The 24,067-nt window shown below is 42.2% G+C and overlaps 1 protein-coding gene across 5 annotated transcripts in view; it reads left to right on the forward strand.

Annotated features, from left to right (window-relative positions):
• Positions 1 to 24,067, forward strand: part of LOC134341158 (CUB and sushi domain-containing protein 1-like) — a 2,430,601-nt gene that overhangs the window by 1,127,018 nt on the left and 1,279,516 nt on the right. For all 5 annotated transcript variants that reach the window (XM_063038952.1, XM_063038962.1, XM_063038968.1 and 2 more), the window contains one exon: positions 13,903 to 14,097. In XM_063038952.1, coding sequence (XP_062895022.1) covers positions 13,903 to 14,097 — 195 coding nt within the window. The remainder of the gene's footprint in view (positions 1 to 13,902; positions 14,098 to 24,067) is intronic.

The raw sequence follows: 24,067 nt of genomic DNA on the forward strand, positions 1-24,067 counted from the left end.
GTGCAAGATAAATTATGATTTTTTGATGAACAAGGTATTCATTAAGTAGAATTGTTTTGTAAATTAGAAATGAGTCGAAACTGCTGTCCAATAGATTGTTTTCACCTTCATACTGTTGCAGCACTATAAAAACAATTTTATCAAGCTGTAGTAAAGATTAGCTGCTGATTTTGCAGGATTAGTATACAGTTTTTCAATTAAAAATTGCTGACTGAATTGGTACCACCAGGGGTACTGGGCTCTGCGTGGAACAAAGAGTTGAACGAACTACACCACTGTTCTGATTCCATGCATCTGAATTCTGCTGTTCAAAGTCCAATGTACATTTACAGTCGAAGTATGTATACAGTATACAACCTTGAGTTTCTCAATCTTACAGGCAGCCACAAAACAACAGAAACATTATAGAATCCATACAATCAAAATTAATATAAAGACTATCAAACATTCAATGTGTGGGGGAAAAAAACTAATTGTGAAAGCAAAAAAAGTAAACACACAATACACAGAACAGTAACTGCGGAGTCCCTGAGGGTGAACCCATGGAGCTTGTCCAGGAGCCTGATGGTTCAGCGCTCAGGCAAGTAAAGCCTCCTGGAGTAGTGAGCTGAACACCATTTCCTCTTTTGCCCTCTGACTTGAGGCCTTAATCTTTTTAATCTGGCCCAGTGCTTGAATTGACTAAACATCGGTTTGTGCCCCGCCACCCCCAGGTCCAGGTCCTGCCACTTCAGTCTGTCCCTAGGTTTCAATCCAGCACTAAGACCACTCCAGCAATGGCTGCCACAGCCGTACCTGCATTTTTGAGAGTCCAGTTCACCAAATAAATCTTTCAGGATACTGCAAAACTACTACGCTGCATAGACAGTTCAAAAGCACAACTGTAGATTGCAGTGATTGTAGTCTAGAAAAACTATATTTGGTCGAAAAGAATGTAATATTTATTGCTGCCTGCAACACATCTCCTTGTCTCACCAGTGCCATCTTACAGTATATGTTGAATCTTCCCAACAATTTCCTCTGCTGTAATAACATTGGCGCCTGATGTTCTCAATCCAAATGCTGTCACATAACTGTTTTAAAGTTTAGATCTGTGTTGTTTCTTGTTTGCTGGCTGTCCAAAGTATTCAATGACGACAGGAGACCTGTGTGAGAGGGTTTTTAAAGTAGGCAAGCTATTACATGTGGGCTTGTCCATTCTCTTGACCTTGGAAGTCCGGGTCCAGTGGCATGAGTGGTTGTCACAAACTAGAATCTTCTTTGGCTGCAGTGGATGACCACGGTTTCTTTTGTGCCTCGTCATTTCATATCCACAAAGCTTTGCAGATTCTCCTTCCTGGCTGTTGGATCTAACTGTAGATTTCATTTGCCTAACCCACCAGAGCTAACTTCACATGCTGGGACAGGCATGTCCCTGTCTTTCTGGGGTATGAGGCCCGCTAGCCACCCTCACTAGATTTAGTCTGCCTGTCGAAGTGGGAAGTGGCTGCTATTACACGCAAACAGTGATTTAGGTCCACAAGAGAGAGCTGAGAGCTACCTCAGAATGAACATGATAAGCCCCTTCACCAGAGATGCTACCCCTCCCTGCATAGTGAATGGATCCAACAATTCCAACAACTGAAGCAAGAAACAAATTGGTACTTTCCTTCCTCAAGTGAGTTGAGCATAAGGGTAATGAAATTCCAGAAAATCAGTGCTGATTTTACTGTCGCTCTTTTCCATTTTTGTTGCATTGTTTGCTGGATGATGGAAGAGACTCAAAGCAGAAAGAAGAAAAAAATATTGCACCTTAATGATTCCAAGGTGTCAGATTTTTTTCCCAGAAGACACAATCCAGCAGAGGCCATAAGTGAAAAGGTTGTTGTAATAATGACAGTTTAAAATGGTTTTACCTCTCTGGTGTTGTGGCGTTTGACAGCGTAATTCATCACTGCAGAGCGTCAGCCTATGTAGCGGATTGCCTGCTTACTACAGACATGATGACAGGGGCAGTTGCAAAAGTTACATTTGGAAGAAATAGTTCACAATAAAGCAAAATCTCAAATCAAAGTTACATATCTACTCTCAATTATTTGGTTCACCTGTACACCTAATGCAAGTATCTAATCAGCCAATCATCCGTCAGAAACTTAATGCATAAATACATGCAGACATGGTTAAGATGCTTAGCTCTTGTTCAGACCAAACATTCCGAGTGGGAAAGCGATGTGATCTAAATTACTTTGACTGTGGAATGATTGTTGGTGTCAGGCAGGGTGATTTGAGTATTGCAAAACTCCTGATCTCATGGGATTTTCACACACAACAGTATGTAGAGAGTACAAAAAAATGGTGTTAAGAATGGTGAGTGACTGGCATTTCTGTGAGTGAAAAACCCTTGTTAATGAGGAGAAAGGCCAGACTGTTATTAGGAAGTTGTTAGGAAGGTGACAGTAACTCAAGTAGCCACATGTTACAACAGTGGTGTGCAAAAGAGCATCTCAGAGCACACAACAAATTGAACCTTAAAGTGGATGGGCTACAGCAGCATAGGATCATTCAGTGGCCACTCTATTACATAGAACATAGAAAAACTACAGCACAATACAGGCCCTTCAGCCCACAAAGCTGTTCTGAACATGTTCTTACCTTAGAACTACCTGGGCTTATCTAAAGATCTCTATTTTTCTAAGCTCCATGTGTCCATCCAGGAGTCTCTTAAAAGAACCTATTGTTTCCGCCTCCACGACCGCTGCCGGCAGCCCATTCCACGCACTCACCACTCTCTGTGTAAAAAACTTACCCGAGACATCTCCTGTGTACTTTCTTCCAAGCACCTTAAAACTATGCCCTCTCGTGCTAGCCATTTCAGCCCTGGGAAAAAGCCTCCGACTATTTGCACGATCAATGCCTCTCATTATCTTGTACACCTCTATCAGGTCACCTCTCATCCTCCGTCGCTCCAAGGAGAAAAGGCCGACTTCACTCAAACTATTCTCATAAGGCATGCTTCTCAATCCAGGCAAATTCCTTGTAAATCTCTTCTGCACCCTTTCTATGGTTTCCACATCCTTCCTGTAGTGAGGCGGCCAGAACTGAGCATGGTACTCCAAGTGGGGTCTTACCAGGGTCCTATATAACTGCAACAGAACCTATCGGCTCTTAAACTCAATCCCACAATTGATGAAGGCCAATGCATCGTATGCCTTCTTAACCACAGAGTCAACCTGTGTAGCAGCTTTGAGTGTCCTATGGACTCGGACCCCAAGATCCCTCTGATCCTCCACACTGCCAAGAGTCTTACCATTAATACTATATTCTGCCATCATATTTGACCTACCAAAATGAACCACCTCACACTTATCTGGGTTGAACTCCAGGAGATATCTAATATAGTGGTCACGATATGAATATTTTCTTTATACTTCTTATTGTAAAAAAGCTTCTTAAGATGTTGCTGCTGCAGCAAAATAACAACTCCATAACATGCGTCAGTGAAAATAGATCTGATTCTGATTGTGATACTTAGTGCACATGCTGAGAGGAGGAAGTATACTGATGGGATTGGCAAAACATCTTCCAACCTAAGTCAAATGAAATGTTTTTTTGGCCAATGCTAAAAAAACTGCTGCCATTTTACAGATCTGACAAACTCTATATCATTTCAAATTGATAGAGGTATATAAAATTATGATGGGTATAGATAGAGTGAATGCAAGCAGGCTTTTTCCACTGAGGCAAGGGGAGAAAAAAAACAGAAGACATGGGTTAAGGGTGAGGGGGGAAAAGTTTAAAGGGAACATTAGGGGTGGCTTCTTCACACAGAGAGTGGTGGGAGTATGGAATGAGCTGCCAGAGGAGGTGGTAAATGCGGGTTCTTTTTTAACATTTAAGAATAGATTGGACAGATACATGGATGGGAGGTGTATGGAGGGATATGGTCCGTGTGCAGGTCAGTGGGACTAGGCAGAAAATGGTTCAGCACAGCCAAGAAGGGCCAAAAGGCCTGTTTCTGTGCTGTAGTTTCTATGGTTTCTATGTATTAAAGTTTCATATCTTTTCATCAGAAAAAGTAATATTTTAATTATTCTTGTCACAAAGCCTTCAGAAGTCCATTTGAATCATTGCAACTTGCAAAGCTATCTATTCTGATTCTCTGCGGCGCTATCTAAAATTCAGTTTAGTACTGATAATTGCTGCAATGGCCCAGATTTTGATAGATTTTCCAGCATTTCCACATGGAGCTAAAGCCATTTCTAAAAGTAAATGGGTTTCAGGGCTCCCTGTGGAGAATGATGCTTGAGTGGGGATTAGTTGGGATTCCTGTGCTTTAACGCTGTGGAAACTGTTCTGGGATCTCATGTCAGACTCTATCTGTTCACTTGAATGTGGATTGTAAATCTGCAAGAAGATAAGAGATAATTTTAATTTTTTGTCTTTGTCATCATGATTTTAATTATTTTAAGCATGAAGAACTAAAGCTCCATGTCTCCAAAGCCTTCCCTATGTCTATGCCTCTACACATCGAGTTAATAAAACCGTAAGACGATAACTCATAGAAGCTGAATTAGGCAATATGGCCTATCAAATCTGCTCCACCATTCGAGCATGGCGGACTTGTTATTCCTCTCAACTCCATTCTCCTGCTTTCTCTCCATAACCTTTGACACCCTGACTAATGAAAAACCAATCAACCTCCACTTTAAATATACTCAGTGACTTTGCCTCTACAGCCATCTATGGCAATGAATTCCACAGATTCATCACTCCCTGGCAAAAGAAATTCCTCCTAATCTCTGTTCCAAATGGACATTCCACTATTCTGAGGCTGTGTTCTCTGGTCTGAGAATTAACCAGTATAGGAAACATTCTTTCCACATCTACTCTGTCTAGGTGCTTCAATATTTGATAGGTTTCAATGAGATCTCTCCTCATTCTTCTAAACTCCAGTGAGTTCAAGCCCATACCATCAAATGCTCTTCAAATATTAACCTTTTCATTCCTGAATCATTCACATCCACTTCCTCTGGACCTCTCCAGTGCCAGTAAATCTTTTCTTAGACTTGGAGCCTAAAACTGCTCACAATACCCCAAGTGAGTCTGATCAATGCTTTAGAAAGCCTCAGTATTTTATCGTTGCTCTTATATTTTAGGCCTCTTGAAATGAATGCTAACATTGCATTTGCCTTTCTTGCCACCAACTCAGACTGAATGTTAACCTTTAGGGAGTCCTGCACAAGGACCCCAGTGTCCCTTTGCACCTCTGACTTTTGAATTTTCTCCCTGTTCATTCCTATCAATTCTGGCCTCCAAATGATTGCCATAAAATGTGAAAATAAGCAATCTCAATTCAACCCTTGTGGAACACCACTAATCACTGACAGCCAAGCAGAAGCAGCGCGCCCCCTCCCCCTTATTCCCACTCTCTACCTCCTGCCAGTAAGCCAATCTTCTATCCAATGACTCTCCTTTGCCTATTTTACCTGTTAATTCCTCAAAGAATTCCGACAGATTTGTCAGGCAAAATTTCTTCTTAAGGAAGTCATACTGACTTTGGCCTATTTTATCATGTGCCCCAATTATGCCAAAACTTCATCCTTAATAATGGAATCCAACATCTTCTCAATCACTGAAATCAGGCTAAGTGGCCTATAATTTCCTTTCTTCTGTCCCTCCCTTCTTAAAGAGTGGTGTGACATTTGCATTTGCAACTTCAGGATGTTTCCGGAATCTAGAGATTCCTGAAAGATCATTACTAATACCCCTCCCTCAATCTCTTCCACTTCCTCTTTCAGAACCCTTCCGTGTAGTCTATTTGGTCCAGGTGACTTACCTACCTTCAGACCACTCAGCTTCCCAAACACCTTCTCCTTAGTAATAGCAACTACAGTCACCTCTGACCTGACACACTTGAACTTTTGGGATACACACAGTGAAGACCGATGCAATATACTTACTTGGTTCACCTGCCATTTCTGTGTCCCCATTAATAACTCACCAGCATCGTTGAGAAAAAAAACTCTTTTGTGTCAATATGAAAATAGATCTCTACAAGGTGATCTAAATTAATTGCAAATATAAAACATAAAATGATTGATTGCATAAGTATTCACCTCCTTTAATATGACACATCAAATCCACGCTGGTGCAGCTAATTGTTTTTAAAAGTCACGTAACTAGTTGAATGGAGATCTGTTTTTGAAGACCTGTGTGCAGTCAAGGTGTTTCAACTGATTGCAGTAAAAATATACCTATATCTGGAGGTCCAGCTGCTGCTGAGTCTCAAACCCTCGGTGAGATAGGGAGTTGTCTATCCCAGCATGTGAAGACAGACTCCGGCAGATTGAGCAGACGAGACCCATGGAAGGTCCAACGGTCAAGAAGGCAGTCTCTGCAAGCGTTGTGGAACGTGTAGAGCAGGACAAGACACAGAAGACGTCCTGGTCATCCACTGTGCCTAGTCCCATCTCCAGCCGTCTAGACTCTGTCTTGCCACTGGATCCAGATGGGAATTGGGAAGACAGAGTGAGGCTGACGCTGCACAACTCTCCCCCACTTAAATCCAAATGACACGCTAGTCTCAACACCATCATAATGGTGTCGAGGTCCTCATCGATGTCAAATATGGACGAACCACCACACATCTAGGCAAAAACTACACTTTGAAGACTAAAGGACACTTCAAGCAATTCAGCGAAAAGGTTATTGAAAAGCGCAAGTCAGGAGATGGATACAAAGAAATTTCCAAGTCACTGAATATCCCTTGGAGTATAGTTCAGTCAATCATGAAGAAATTGAAAAATAATTACAGCTGCAAATCTACAGGCTGTCCTTAAAGATTGAGTGACCGTGCAAGAAGGGGACTAGTGAGAGAGGCCACCAAGAGACCTATGACAACTCTGGAGGAGTTACAAGCTTCAGTGGTTGAGATAGGAGAGACTGTGCATGCAACAACTGTTGCCCGGGTGCTTCACCAGTCACAGCTTTATGGGAGAGCGGCAAAGAGAAAGCCACTGTTGAAAAAAACTCACAAGAAATCACAGTTAGAGTTTACCAGAAGGCATGTTGGAGACTCTGAAGTCAGCTGGACAAAAGTTCTCTGGTTTGATGAAAACAAAATTGAGCTTTTGAGCCATCAGACTAAAAACACACCATCCCTACAGTAAAACATGGTGGTGGCTGCATCGTGCTGTGGGGATGCTTCACTGCAGTAGGCCCTGAAAGCTTGTGATGATAGAGGGTAAAATGAATGCAGCAAATGTTGTATATTTGGATTTTCAGAAGGCCTTTGACAAGGTGCCACACATGAAGCTGCTTAACAAGATAAGAGTCCATGGAATTATGGAAAAGTTATATACATGGATAGAGCATTGGCTGATTGGCAGGAAACAGAGAGTGGGAATAAAGGGATCCTGTTCTGGTTGGCTGCCGGTTACCAGTGGTGTTCCACAGGGGTCTGTGTGGGGCCGCTTCTTTTTACGTTGTACATCAATGATTTGGATTGTGGAATAGATGGTTTTGTGGATTGAAGGGCGCCCATTCAGAATAGAGATGTGAAGAAATTTTTTTAACCAGAGGATGGTGAATCTATGAAATTTGTTGCCACTGGCGGCAGTGGAGGTCAAGTCATTAGGTGTATTTAAGGCAGAGATTGATAGGTATTTGAATAGCCAGGGCATCAAAGGTTATGGTGAGAAGGCGAGGGAGTGGGGCTAAATGGGAGAATGGATCAGCTCATGATAAAATGGCAGAGCAGACTCGATGGGCCAAATGGCCGACTTCTGCTCCTTTGTCTTATGGTCGAAAATACAAGGAAATCCTAGGGGAAAACCTGATGTAGACTTTGGAGAGATTTGTTTTGCATCAAGAAAATAACCTCAAGCATAAAACCACAGCTACACAGAAATGGTTTAAGAACCACAAAGTTAATGTCCTGGAGTGGTTAAGTTAGAGTCCATACCTCAATACAATTGAGAATTTGTGGCTGGACTTGAAAAGCATTGTTCACTCATGATTCCCATGCCATCTGCCAGAGCTTGAGCCATTTTGTAAATGAGAGTGGGGAAAAATTGCAAAGCTAATGGAGACCTATCCACACAGACTCAAGGCTGTAATTGCTGCCAAAGGTGAATCTACTAAATACTGACATGAAGGGGGTGAATACCAATGCAATCAATTATTTCATGTTATATGTTTGTAATTTAGATCACCTTGTAGAGAACTATTTTTACTTTGATACAAAAGGGTCTTTTTCTGTTGATCTGCGTCAAAAAAAAAGCCAACTTGAATCCATTCTGATTCTATGTTGTAAAACAATAAGACATGAAAGCTTTCAAGGGGGTGAATACTGTAGATAGGCACTGTACCTTGCTATATACTACCTTGAGATTCATTCCTTGCAGGTATTCACAAAAAAAAAGAAATGCAATATAATTTACAAAAAGCTGTACAAACAGACAAATGCAGACAAATAACGTGCTAAAGATGACAACTTCTACTGAGAACATGAGTTGCAAAGATTCCTTGAAAGTGAGTCTTTAGGTTGAAAAACATTTCAGAGTTGTGGCAATTGAAGGTGTTCATGCCAGTTCAGGAGCCTGTGGCTGTGGGCTAAATGTATCATGTTCCTCTGGGGCCAAGGCGCAAACCTCAATACAGACAGTCACATACAACACAAGGCACATATAGCACATTTAGTTATGATTGCAGAAAAGCATGCTTCTTCTTCTTCTGAAACACATCACCCTTATTGGGGCATAGCCAACAGACAGCACCTTGCCAGAGAGTCCTCTACCTTGGGATCGGCATTGTGGCTTCCATTTTCAACACACAAATTAATATTTCCTCCCCCAGGGATGAGGTCTCTGGAGATTCTGTTGGCATTTTTGTAACTCTGGATTTTTTTATGGGTGGTGTTGTTGACCTTATGCCCAACCTCCTCCTTTTGCAGCCAGACTTGGGACTGTCCATGGGACAGAGTTAGAAAAACATACAGTCACCAAAAAAATAACATAGCCCTAGTCCCTGAGTGTCATGGCCTGTAGATAGATGGTGCATGGGATGTGCCCTGGAGCCACATTTTTGCAAGAACATAGCATCAAGTTATCAGCATTGCTGAGGAATACTTAAATTAGTCATAAATCAGAATTAGGTTTAATATCAGCAGCATTTGTCATGAACTTTACGACAGCAGGAATAAATATAGGAAAAACATTGAATGTAAACAGTGAACTGTAAGTATATTTATGTCTAAAATTATCTAAGTGAAAATAAGTAGTGCAGGAAAACAGAAATTTTAAAAAGTGGTCAGGTAGTGTTCCTGGGTTCAATGTCCAATTAGAAATTGGATGGCAGAGGGGAAGAAGCTGTTCCTAAATCGCTGAGTGTGTGCCTTCAGGTGTCTGTACCTCCTACCTGATGGTAACAGTGAGAAAAGGGCATGCCCTGGGTGCTGGATGTCCTTAATAATGGACGCTGCCTTTCTGAGCCACCACTTGTTGAAGACGTCCTGGGTACCTTGTAGGCTAGTATCCAAGATGGAGCCAACCAAATTTACATCTCTCTGCAGCTTCTTTCGTCCCTGTGGAGTAGTACCCCACCCCCATACCAGACAGTGATGCAGCCTGTCAGAATGCTCTCCATAGTACATCTATAGAAGTTTTTGAGTGTTTTTGTTGACATATCAAATCTCCTCAAATTCCTAATGTAGTATAGTCACTGACTTGCCTATTTTATAACTGCATCGATATGTTGGGACCAGATTAAGTTCTCAGAGATCTTGACACCCAGGAACTTGAAACTGATCACTCTCTCCACTTCTGATCCCTCTGTGAGGATTGGTATGTGTTCTTTCATCTGAAATTCTATCAACAATGGTTATATTATCAGCAAATTTATAGATGACGTTTGAGCTATAGCTAGCCACACAGTCACTTGTGTAGAGTGAGAGGGCTAAGTGCACATCCCTGTGGTGTACCAGTGCTGATTGTCAGTGAGGTACAGATGTTATTTCCAATCCACACAGATTATGCTCTTCCAGTTAGGAAGTTCAGGATACAGTTGTAGAAGCTTACCTAGGTTCTGTAACTTTTCAATCAGGACTGTTGGAATGATTATCCAAAAGGCAGAGCTTTTGATAATAAACAACATTCTAACATAGGTAATTGCATTGTAAATTGCAAGTTATGCACATCTTTTACAAGAAAACAAATTTAGAACTACATATCAATGCAAAGCTGTCACAGTGTTGCTGTACTGACGGAATATTTAGAGTTGTGCTGCTTAGTTCAAGAAGCACATGGTTAAAGGGAAGTAGCTGTTCTTGAATCTGGTTGTGTGGGAATTCGAGTTTCTGTGCCTCCTGCCCGTTGGTAGCTGTGAGAAGATGCCATGGCCTGAATGTTGGAGAACTTTAATATCAATGTTGCCTTCTTGAGGCAGTGCCTCCTGCATATACTATTGATGGTGGGGACAGATGTGCCCATGATATATTGGGCTGAGTCCTGCATATACTATTGATGGTGGGGAGAGATGTGCCCATGATATATTGGGCAGAGTCCTGTATGTACTATTGATGGTGGGGAGAGATGTGCCCATGATATATTGGGCAGAGTCCTGTATGTACTATTGATGGTGGGGAGAGATGTGCCCATGATATATTGGGCAGAGTCCTGCATATACTATTGATGGTGGGGAGAGATGTGCCCATGATATATTGGGCTGAGTCCTGCATATACTATTGATGGTGGGGACAGATGTGCCCATGATATATTGGGCTGAGTCCTGCATATACTATTGATGGTGGGGAGAGATGTGCCCATGATATATTGGGCTGAGTCCTGCATATACTATTGATGGTGGGGAGAGATGTGCCCATGATATATTGGGCAGAGTCCTGTATATACTATTGATGGTGGGGAGAGATGTGCCCATGATATATTGGGCAGAGTCCTGCATATACTATTGATGGTGGGGAGAGATGTGCCCATGATATATTGGGCAGAGTCCTGCATATACTATTGATGGTGGGGACAGATGTGCCCATGATATATTGGGCAGAGTCCTGCATATACTATTGATGGTGGGGAGAGATGTGCCCATGATATATTGGGCAGAGTCCTGCATATACTATTGATGGTGGGGACAGATGTGCCCATGATATATTGGGCAGAGTCCTGCATATACTATTGATGGTGGGGACAGATGTGCCCATGATATATTGGGCTGAGTCCTGCATATACTATTGATGGTGGGGACAGATGTGCCCATGATATATTGGGCAGAGTCCTGCATATACTATTGATGGTGGGGAGAGATGTGCCCATGATATATTGGGCAGAGTCCTGTATATACTATTGATGGTGGGGAGAGATGTGCCCATGATATATTGGGCAGAGTCCTGTATATACTATTGATGGTGGGGAGAGATGTGCCCATGATATATTGGGCAGAGTCCTGCATATACTATTGATGGTGGGGAGAGATGTGCCCATGATATATTGGGCAGAGTCCTGTATATACTATTGATGGTGGGGAGAGATGTGCCCATGATATATTGGGCAGAGTCCTGTATGTACTATTGATAGTGGGGACAGATGTGCCCATGATATATTGGGCAGAGTCCTGTATATACTATTGATGGTGGGGAGAACTGTGCCCATGATATATTGGGCAGAGTCTTTTGCTCTCTGCAGCTTCTTACGTCCCAGCACATTTGAATTGCCATAGCAGACATATCCTAGACCAGACAGGATACTTTCAATACATTATTGGGACCACTTCTTTTTATGCTCTTTATCAATAATTTAGGAACATAGAAACATAGAAACCCTACAGCACAATACAGGCCCTTCGGCCCACAAAACTGTGCTGAACACGTCTTTACTTTACCTAGGGTTACCCATAGCCCTCTATTTTGCTGAGCTCCATGTACCTCTCCAGGAGTCTCTTAAAAGAGATGGAATTTAGATGATGGAATAGATGGTTTTGTTGCCCCATTTGCAGATGATGTGAAGGTAGGTGGAGGGGCAGGTAGGCTGCAGAAGGACTGAGACAGATTAGGAGAATGGGCAAGAAAGCAGCAAATGAAATACAATGTTGGAAAATGCACGGTAATGCACTTTGGTAGTAGAAATAAATGTACAGACTATTTTCTAAATGGGAAGGAAATCCAAAAATCTGAAATGCAAAGGGACGTGGCAATCCTTGTGCAGAACGCCTTAAAGGTTAACTTGTAGGAAGAGTCGTTGGTAAGAAAGGCAAATGCAATGTTCGCCTTCATTGCAAAAGCAGGGATGTGATGCTGAGGCTTTATGAGGCACTGGTGAGGCCTCATCTAGTTTGTTGTAAACAGTTCTGGGCTCCTCATTTTAGAAAAGATGTGCTGGCATAGGAGAGCGTACTGAGGAGGTTGACAAGGATGATTCCAAGAATGAAAGGGTTATCATACAAGGAATGTTTGATTACTCTGGGACTGTACTCGCTGAAATTTAGAAGGATGAGGGGGGGAATCTCATTGAAACTTTTTGAATGTTGAGAGGTCTAGACTGGAAGGATGTTTCCCATTGCACAGTCTCAAAATAGAGGGCCGTGCATTTAAAACAGAAATGCGTTAGCCAGGGGCCGGTGAATCTGTGGAATTTATTAGCACAAGCAGCTGTGGAGGCCAGGTCATTGGATGTACGTTTGTATTTAAAGCAAAGCTTGGTGTTTCTTGATTGGACCACGGCATCAAAGATTACAGGGAGAAGGCTGGGAAGTGGGGCTGAAGAGGGGTGAAAACGAACAGCCATGATTGAATGGCAGAACAAACTCAATGGGCCAAATGGTCTGTCTTAAGGTCTGATGAACTGAGGTAGAGATTCACTGAAAGTTGTCTAGATTTAGGAGACTGAGTTACAAAGAGAGCCTGTGTAGACTATGACTTTATTTCAGGTAAAGTTGGAGAATGAGGGTGATCTGATAGCGGTGTACATGAGCACAGAGCCAGGGTCAGAGTCAGTCAAATCAGGTTTATTATCACTGACGTATGTCTTGAAATTTGTTGTCTTGTGACAGATGAGAAGCCTTCCTGGAACATGCTGCTAGGAGATGTGGTGAAAGTGGATACAGTATCATTGTTTAAGGAGTATTTAGACCGTCACATGAACAAGCAGAGAAAGGGGAGGATATTTGTTCTGTGGTCAAGACCGGTTTTGTGGATTGAAGGGCCTGTCCATCTGCTGTACTATTTTTTGTTCAAACTCCTCTCTGAGTGAAGCACCTTCAATAACTCCAAAAGACTGAAGTTGGGTAAAATACTGCAAGGCTTTTATTCGCTGTACAATATGACCTCCATGCTGAGTGTCTGCCCCTGGACTGAGGGGGAGGGACAAGACAAAATCACCTTTATACAGGAATCTGTGGGAGGAGCCACAGGGGCAGTCAGCAGAGGGGTGTGTCCAGGCAGTTAATCCAGTTACAACATATATATGGTTTACCACACTGAGGATCATCACCTTGTCATGGTGGAGAGGCTTGTGAATTCCTGAGATCCCGAGTGTGATGCTGCCTGGAATTTAGCCATCTGACACTTAGCTCCTGTTAGGGTCACCCATTGCAGTAAGGTCAACCAATAGATAGCCCTTCAGGAGAACCAAGTGTCATTCTTGCTTTGAGTGATTGCACCCATACTATGTTCAAGGTAGGCTGGTTGTTTAAATGCCATGGCTGCCTGCCTGACTATTACAGTTGGACTTTGTTTTAGCAAATATGATGTTTACTCACTGAATTACATGAAGTTATTTTCAAACAGCCAGCGTATTGCCCATTATTGATCTTTCTTCAAGATGATGACTCTGCAGTGCCAACTGCCTTTGATCTAACTTTCACGATAAGTTATCATCACTGATGTGTCTCTTTGTATTTTTTTTTCTTTCCTAGTTTTGCCAAGCCACACCTGTGGCAATCCAGGAGTGATTCCCAAAGGAGTTCTGCACGGAACCAGATTCAACATTGGGGATAAGATCCGGTACACCTGTGTCGCAGGCCACATACTGGAGGGTCACGCAGTACTGACCTGTATCGTCAGTCCTGGCAATGGAGCATCATGGGACTTCCCACCACCATTTTGCAGAGGTAACGTGGCAATAGAACTTCACTGGCAACATGGTAGAGCAGCAGTTAGTGTAACGCTATTAAAGTGCCAGTAACCCGGGTTCAATTCCTATTACAATCTGTAAGGAGTTTGTACGTTCTCCCCCATGACACTGTAGGTTTCCTCCATGTCCTCGGTTTCCTCCCACATTTCAAAGACATACAGGTTAGTAGGTTAATTGGTCACATAGGTGTAATTGGGTGTCATGGGTTCCTTGAACTTATGAGAGTCACAGAGTCATAGAACACAACAGCATGGAAATGGGTCTTTTGGCTCAACTAATCCATGCTAATTTATTATTCTACCTGCTTTCAGTGATCTGCAACTGGACCATAGCCTTCTGAACCTTCCCATCCATGTACCTGTCCAAATTTCTATTAAGTGCTGCAATCAAACCCAAATCCACCACTTCTGCCACACTCGCACCACCCTCTGAGTGAAGTTCTCCCTTATAATTCACCTTTCATCCTTAACCCATGACCTCATGTTACTGTGCTGCATCGCTAAGTGAATAAATAAATTAAAATAAATTATCCAGAGACATGCAAATATACTATGAAGAGGCAGAGGTGTGTCAAGTGCTAAGATGAGAAACCTATTTTAGTAATCAAGTCTTGGTGCAATTGATATCCAATAAACCTGCCTGCCACATTACATCCGCTCCTCAGTCCATCCATCAATTGGTTGGGACTCTTGCCTCACTACCTCTCTTTTCCTCTTTATACCAGCCATATTCCCTGTCCAGTGTCACTCCTGATGTAGGGTTTTAGCCTGAGTCATCAGCCATCACTTTTCTACCGCAGATGCAGTATTCATCTGGCAAGATGTTTGTTGCAATAAACGTTCTGGGACACTTAAATAGATTTCAGAACACGTGCGGCATAGACAGGATCAGAATTAGAAACAGGTTTATTACCACTCACATGTGATCGTTGTTTCTACTGTTGTCCTTGTGTCAGCTTGAACCAGTCTGGCCCTTCTCCTCTGACCTCTCTCATTAACAAGGTGTTTTCGCCCACAGAATGCCTGCTCACTAGCTGAGTTTTGTTTATCATACCATTTTCTGTTAATTCTAGAGACCATTGTGTGTGAGAATCCCAGGAGATCAGCAGCTTCAGAGATACGCAAACAACCCAATCTGGCAGCCAACAATCACTTCACAGTCAAACTCACTCAGATCATATTCCTTCCCTGTTTTGATGTTTGATCTGAACAACAACAGAACCTCTTGACCTAATGCATTTATGCCTTGAGTTGCTTCTACATGATCGGCAGATTTTATTCTCCTTTTGTCCTACTCAAGATACTTAAGTTTGGAATGATTTGTCTGGGTGACAGTGAAACCAAAATCTTTTCACTTTTTTTTCTGCATTGGTATCGTAAGACCATAAGATATAGGAGCCGATTTTCCATTCCATAGCGTCTGCTCCACCCTTCCATGATGACTGGTTTATTATCCCTCAAACTCATTTCCCTGCTTTCTCCCCATCCCTTTGACACCTTGATTAATCAAGAACCTATCAACCTCCACTTTCAATATACTCAATGACATGTTCTCCACAGCCATGTGTAGCAATGAATTCCATAGATTCACCTCCGGCTAGAGAAATTGCTCTTTCTCTCTGTTCTATTCTGAGGCCTTCCAGTCCTAGACTCCCACACAATAGGAAACATCCTCACCATGTCCCCTCCATCTAGGCCTTTCAATATTCAATAGGTTTTGATGAGATCCCTCTGATTCTTTTAAACTCCAGTGAGTACAGGCCAATAATAAGTCAATTACCAGTTAAAATATAAAACATAAGTATTCTTCATAAAGAATCAAAATCAGGTTTATTATTACTGACCAGTTGTGATATTTGTTGTTTTGTGACAGCAGAACAGTGCAAGGCATAAATAAATCACTGTAAAAAGCTTTTCCAAAAACTTTGAGGGTGAATTTTCCGGCTTCTGCACCTCCTCCCTAGTGGTAGTAATGAGAAGAGGGCATAATTCAGGTGGTGAGAATCTTTGATGATGGATGTGTCCATAATAAGGGTTCCTAGGGTCGTGAACAATAACCCAGGACCAATTGCAAATTGGCTGTTACAACCCCGCATGTTAAAATTGTGAATACATTTTTTTGACATCCTAGAAGTAATAAGGCAGCAAAATAAGTTTTCATGTTGCTTCTACCAACTCAATCATCAAGGTATTTTCTGCCTGCACTGCACTTTCTCTGTAGTTGTAACATTATATTCTGGACTCTCTTGTTGTTTTTTCCCCTTGTACTAGCTCAATATATTTATGTTTGGTATAATCTGAATAGATGGCATGCAAAAAAGAAAAGTAGATTTTCACTGTATCCCAGTAGAATGATAATAATAAACCAATTTCTCATCACTAAAGACCCTCACCACTGAGGACATGCCCTCTTCTCATTACTACTATCAGGGAGGAAATACAGGAGCCGGAAGACCCATGGTCAATGTTTCAGGAACAGTCTTCACTATCACATTTCTGAACGGTCTATGAATATTAATTTGTTATTTCATTTCTTTAGCAATATATAGTTATTTTGTAAATTACAATAATTTTTATGTCTTGCACTGTAAAACAACAGATTTCATAGTATATAGCAGAAGTCTTCCCCAAACAGTAAGGCTGACCAACACCACCAACCACGAACACACCCCACCACATCCTTCAACATCACTACTTTATAATTTTACCCCTGACCCATGTGTCTTTGGGATCTGGGAGGACACCTGATGGAAACCCATGAAGTCACAGGAGGAAAAGTACAAAGTCTTTACCGATGGTTGTGGGAATTAGACCTTAATCATATAGCTGGCTCTGTAAAACATTACACTAACTGGTATGATGGATAACAATTACACGTGGTGGGATCAAGCTCTCAACACTTGACCTAAATTCTACTGGACCTTCGTGAAAAGATTAAAGGGCTTACTACACTTCACAGACTTTCTAAATAAATTCTAGGGAATTAGCAAATCAGACCTTTTTCCATAAATCAAAGAAGTAAGGATTGACAATCTGATGTGGATTGTCAAAGTAATAGCTGAAGTTTTAATCACATCAGATTCTGTTTACCAAAAAATACTTGCACTCAATCCCCAGGTGTTCTGTTAGTAAGTAAATTACTCCACTGTTGCTCTGTATATCCACTTTAATCAATTTTTGCTCAATTATTTTGAGTTTCTAGCTGTTATCTTATTGATCTCCCATCTCCTATTTTTTGTTTTTGTTTGAAATACTTCTCTTGCTTTCTAGTAGCTGATTTGTTGCTCCGTAGATATGCCATCATTGCCCATAACAGAATAGAGAACATAGAAGAGTACAACACAGGAGCAGGCCCTTCAGCTCACAATGTGCTGAACCAATTCAATTAGCAATCAAATAGCCAACTAAACTAATCCCTCTGCCTTCACAATGTCCATATCCCTCCACTTTCCTCACATTCATCTGCCTACCTAAACACCTCATAAATGTCCCTAATCTACCTCTACCACCGGTAGTGCATTCCAGACACCCTCCACTCTTAGTGTTAAAAAAAACTTGCCTCTCACAGCTCCTTTAAAATTACCCCTCTCACCTCTAACACGTGCCCCTTCGTATGAGACATTTCAACCATGGAAAAAAGATACTGATCATAATCTTGTAAACATCCATCAGACTAATATTGATTGGCACCTGATTAGTTCCAAGGGTTTAGATGGGGCAGAATTTGTTAAGTGTGTCCAGGATGGATTCCTGTCACAGTATGTGGACAGGCCGACCAGGGGGAATGCCATACTGGATATAGTACTAGGTAATGAACCGGGTCAGGTCACAAATCTCTCAGTGGGTGAGCATCTGGGGGACATGACCACTGCTCCCTGGCCTTTATAATTATCATGGAAAAGGATAGAATCAAAGAGGAGAGGAAAATTTTTAATTGGGGAAAGGCAAATTATGAGGCTATAAGGCTAGAACTTGCGGGTGTGAATTGGGATGATGTTTTTGCAGGGAAATGTACTATGGACATGTGGTCGATGTTTAGAGATCTCTTGCGGGATGTAAGGGATAAATTTGTCCCGGTGAGGAAGATAAAGAATGGTAGGGTGAGGGAATCATGGGTGACAAGTGAGGTGGAAAATCTAGTCAGGTGGAAGAAGGTAGCATACATGAGGTTTAGGAAGCAAGGATCAGATGGGTCTATTGAGGAATATAGGGAAGCAAGAAAGGAGCTTAAGGGGCTGAGAAGAGCAAGAAGGGGGCATGAGAAGACCTTGGCGAGTAGGGTAAAGGAAAACCCCAAGGCACTCTTCAATTATGTGAAGGAAAAAAGGATGACAGGAGTGAAGGTAGGACCGATTAGAGATAAAGGTGGGAAGATGTGCCTGGAGGCTGTGGAAGTGAGCGAGGTCCTCAATGAATACTTCTCTTTGGTATTCACCAATGAGAGGGAACTTGATGATGGTGAGGACAATATGAGTGAGGTTGATGTTCTGGAGCATGTTGATATTAAGGGAGAGGAGGTGTTGGAGTTGTTAAAATACATTAGGACAGATAAGTCCCCGGGGCCTGACGGAATATTCCCCAGGCTGCTCCACGAGGTGAGAAAAGAGATTGCTGAGCCTCTGGCTAGGATCTTTATGTCCTCGTCGTCCACGGGAATGGTACCGGAGGATTGGAGGGAGGCGAATGTTGTTCCCTTGTTCAAAAAAGGTAGTAGGGATAGTCTGGGTAATTATAGACCAGCGAGCCTTACATCTGTGGTGGGAAAGCTGTTGGAAAAGATTCTTAGAGATAGGATCTATAGGCATTTAGAGAATCATGGTTTGATCAGGGACAATCAGCATGGCTTTGTGAAGGGCAGATCGTGTCTAACAAGCCTGATAGAGTTCTTTGAGGAGGTGACCAGGCATATAGATGAGGGTAGTGCAGTAGATGTGATCTATATGGATTTTAGTAAGGCATTTGACAAGGTTCCACACGGTAGGCTTATTCAGAAAGTTAGAAGGCATGGGACCCAGGGAAGTTTGGCCAGGTGGATTCAGAATTGGCTTGCCTGCAGAAGGCAGAAGGTGGTGATGGAGGGAGTACATTCAGACTGGAGGATTGTGACTAGTGGTGTCCCGCAAGGATCTGTTCTGGGACCTCTACTTTTCGTGATTTTTATTAACGACCTGGATGTAGGGGTAGAAGGCTGGGTTGGCAAGTTTGCAGATGACACAAAGGTTGGTGGTGTTGTAGATAGTGTAGAGGATTGTCAAAGATTGCAGAGAGACATTGATAGGATGCAGAAGTGGGCTGAGAAGTGGCAGATGGAGTTCAACTGGGAGAAGTGTGAGGTGGTACACTTTGGAAGGACAAACTCCAAGGCAGAGTACAAAGTAAATGGCAGGATACTTGGTAGTGTGGAGGAGCAGAGGGATCTCGGGGTACATGTCCATAGATCCCTGAAAGTTGCCTCACAGGTGGATAGGGTAGTTAAGAAAGCTTATGGGGTGTTAGCTTTCATAAGTCGAGAGATAGAGTTTAAGAGTCGCGATGTAATGATGCAGCTCTATAAAACTCTGGTTAGGCCACACTTGGAGTATTGTTTCCAGTTCTGGTCACCTCACTATAGGAAGGATGTGGAAGCATTGGAAAGGGTACAGAGGAGACTTACCAGGATGCTGCCTGGTTTAGAAAGTATGGATTATGATCAGAGGTTAAGGGAGCTAGGGCTTTACTCTTTGGAGAGAAGGAGGATGAGAGGAGACATGATAGAGGTGTACAAGATAATAAGAGGGATGGATAGAGTGGATAGCCAGCGCCTCTTCCCCAGGGCACCACTGCTCAATACAAGAGGACATGGCTTTAAGGTAAGGGGTGGGAAGTTCAAGGGGGATATTAGAGGAAGGTTTTTTACTCAGAGAGTGGTTGGTGCGTGGAATGCACTGCCTGAGTCAGTGATGGAGGCAGATACACTTGTGAAGTTTAAGAGACTACTAGACAGGTATATGGGGGAATTTAAGGTAGGGGCTTATATGGGAGGCAGGGTTTGAGGGTCGGCACAACATTGTGGACCGAAGGGCCTGTACTGTGCTGTACTATTCTATGTTCTATGTTTTCCCTCAGCCTCCGCTGTTCCAGAGAAAGCAACCCAAGTTTGTCCAACCACCCATTATAGCAAATGCCCTTTAATCCAGGTGGCGTCCTGGTAAAACTGTTCTGCACGTTCTCCAAAGCCTATAATATGGTTGCCTGAACTGCATGCAATTATCCAAATGCAGCCTAACTGGAGTTCTATATAGCTGCAGCATAACTTCTTGAATTTTGAACTCACTGTCCACTGTTCACTTTTTTGTATTTCAATGCTCTTTTGCGCTGTGGGATCTTTGCTGCTCTCTGCAGTTAGTTTAAAGCAGCTGTCTCTTTGGGGATGTTAGTACTGCATTTACACCTGATTAGCTGGCATTGGAAATGACTGTCATAGAGTCATAGACCACTACAGATTAGAAACAGGCTCATCTAGTCTGGGTGGAACTATTAATCAGCCTAGTTCCATTGTCTTGCACCTGGACTATATCCCTCTATATCCCTCCCATCCATGTACCTATCCAAATTTCTCTTAAATGTTGAAATCAAACCCACATTTTCCACTTCTACTGGTAGCTTGTTCCATACTCTCACCACTTTTCTGAGTGAAGAAGTTCCTCTTCAGGTTCCCCTTAAGAATTTCAACTTTGAACCCATGGCCATGAATGAAGAGAACCTTTTTCATTGTGCCTTTACTTAATCAAACCACCCTGAAATGTGTGAGTGTAAACCAAAAGCATTAGGAACTTAGAGAAGCTCATTTTAAACTTGATATTTTCCCCAGGAAGAATGTACATGATTTACAATATGCAAACCTCTGCCACTGATAGGCTTGTTTGCAGTTCTGTTACTTTTGGACAACTCCAAGCTAGCAAGGAATTCAGAATCAGAAATTAAAATGCAAATCTTTTCCCAGAATATCATTGTAAGGAATGTTAATTTATTGTCGGGTTGATGAGAATGTACTTTTTTTTCAAAAGTTCGTATGTTAATTTGAAAGATCGTGGTGATTGAAGAATTTGACCAGAATCAGAACCAGATTAATTATCAATGATTTATAAGATGTGAACTTATAAACTGTAGAAAATTGAAGACCATGTAAACAAGTGTATGCACACTAGTCGCACCATAATCAATAACTCACGCACCTAATACCATTGCTTTTTAAGCCCTGCAGCAATGTTATCAATTAACTGCCGTAAAGTAAATCAAAGTGTACAGGGAAAGATTTCTTTTTGATTTTTAAAGATCTGAAGTCTCCTGCAATGTAACTCCTGACCTCTGCAAGATTCTCCAAAACCCTCCAACTCCCAAAATGTGACAAAGGTTGTTAAAATAAACAGCACTAAAAGAAGATCATCAACAGTGCCCAAAAGATTTCAGTCAAATGACAAAATAATAAAAGCAATTATGATCAGACGCTTTTCAAACTGTTTCTCTGATGTCGAATATCTACACGTAGAGAATAGATCATCCTTCAGACTTCTAAACATCTCTTCAGATCTGTCCAAACTTCATAGCAACTAGCACCAGAGCTACAAAGAAAGAACAGAGGAATACTCTGCTATTTTTGTTGCCCTATTTGACTAATCTCCCGCATAGGATATGACAGGAAGAGTGCAGAGGAGATTTACGAGGATGTCGCCTGGATTGAAGAGAATTGGTTGAGTGAACTTGGCCTTCTCTCCTTGGAACGACGGAGGATGAGAGGAGACCTGATAGTGGCGTATAAGATGATGTGAGGCATTGATCATGTGGATAGCCAGAGGCTTTTTCCCAAGGCTGAAGTGGCTAACACAAGGGGGTATAGTTTTAAGGTGTTTGGAAGTAGACACAGAGGGAATGTCAGGGGTATGTCATTCACACGGAGAGTGGTGGGTGTGTGGAATGCACTGCCAGCAAAAGTGATAGACGTAGATAAAATAGGGTCTTTAAAGAGACTTCTTAGGAAGGTACGTGGAGCTTAGAAAAATAGAGGTCTAAGTGCCAGGGTAATTCCAGGCAATTTCTAGAGTAAGTTACATGGTTGGTGTAACATTGTGGGCCAAAGGGCCAGTAATGTGCTGTATGTTCTATGTTCTATGTTCATTCGCTTGGCATTCAAGACGAGGTAGTAAATTGGAGTAGACATTGTCTTTGTGGTAGTAGATGGTACCTCTCTGACTGGAGGCCTGTGATTCGTGGAGTGCCACAGGGATCGGTGTTGGATCTGTTGCTATTTGTCATCCATATCAAAGATCAGGATGATAATGTGGTTAACTGAAACAGCAAATTTGTGGATGACACCAAGATTGGAGCTGCGGTGGACAGCGAAGAAGGCTATCATGGCTTGCAGTGGGATCTGGACCTGCTGGAAAAATGGGCTGAAAATGCCAAATGAAAGTTAATGTAGAAAAGTGTGAGGTTTTGCACTTTGGCAGGACCAGCCAGGGTAGGCCTTACACAGTGAATGGTAGGGCACTGAGGAGTGCAGTAGAACAAAGGGATCTGGAAATACAGGTTGATAATTCATTGAAAGTGGTGTCACAGGTAGATAGGGTTGTAATGAAAACTTAGGGCACATTGGCCTTCATATATCAAAGTGCTGAGTACAGAAGATGGGTTGTCATGTTAAAGTTGTATCAGACGTTGGTGAGGTCTAATTTGGAGTATTGTATGCAGTTTTGGTCACCTACCTACAGGAGGAATGGAAATAAGATTGCAAGAGTACATTTATAAGGATGTTGTTGTGACTGGAGAATGTGAGTTATAAGGAAAGATTCAATAGGTTAAGACTTTATTTCTTTAAGATAGAGGTATACAAAATTATGAGGAGTATAGATCAGGTAAATGCAAGTAGACTTTTTCCATTGGGGTTGGGTGGGACTACAACTAGAGGTCATGAGTTAAGGGTGAAAGGTGAAAAGTTTAAGGGAAACATGAGGGGAAACTTCCTCACTCAGATGGTCATGAGAGTGTGGAATGAGCTGCCAGTGCAAGGGTTACATCTGAGCTAGATTTCTGTATTTTAAGGAAGTTTTGATAGGTACATGGATGGTGGAGATATAGATGGCTATAGTTTGGGTGCAGGTTGGTGGAACTAAGCAATTTAAATGGTTTAGCACGGACTAGATGGGCCGTCGGGCTGATTTCGCTGCTGTACTTTTCTGTGACTCTATAACTTTGTTGTTTTGCAGCAGCGGTGCAATGCACAGACATAACATTACTGTACATTGAAAAATAAATGCAAAAAAAAAGAAAATGATTTAATGTTCATGAAGTGTGAGGTGGTGCACTATGGAAGGACAAACTGCAAGGCAGAGTACAAAGTAAATGGCAGGATACTTGGTAGTGTGGAAGAGCAGAGGTATCTCGGGGTACATGTCCACAGATCCCTGAAAGTTGCCTCACAGGTGGATAGGGTAGTTAAGAAAGCTTATGGGGTGTTAGCTTTCATAAGTCGAGGGATAGAGTTTAAGAGTCGCGATGTAATGATGCAGCTCTATAAAACTCTGGTTAGGCCACACTTGGAGTACTGTGTCCAGTTCTGGTCACCTCACTATAGGAAGGATGTGGAAGCATTGGAAAGGGTACAGAGGAGATTTACCAGGATGCTGCCTGGTTTAGAAAGTATGGATTATGATCAGAGATTAAGGGACCTAGGGCTTTACTCTTTGGAGAGAAGGAGGATGAGAGGAGACATGATAGAGGTGTACAAGATAATAAGAGGAATAAATAGAGTGGATAGCCAGCATCTCTTCCCCAGGGCACCACTGCTCAATACAAGAGGACATGGCTTTAAGGTAAGGGGTGGGAAGTTCAAGGGGGATATTAGAGGAAGGTTTTTTACTCAGAGAGTGGTTGGTGCGTGGAATGCACTGCCTGAGTCAGTGGTGGAGGCAG

Source organism: Mobula hypostoma, chromosome 2, assembly GCF_963921235.1.
Source record: "Mobula hypostoma chromosome 2, sMobHyp1.1, whole genome shotgun sequence".
Classification (NCBI taxonomy): domain Eukaryota; kingdom Metazoa; phylum Chordata; class Chondrichthyes; order Myliobatiformes; family Myliobatidae; genus Mobula; species Mobula hypostoma.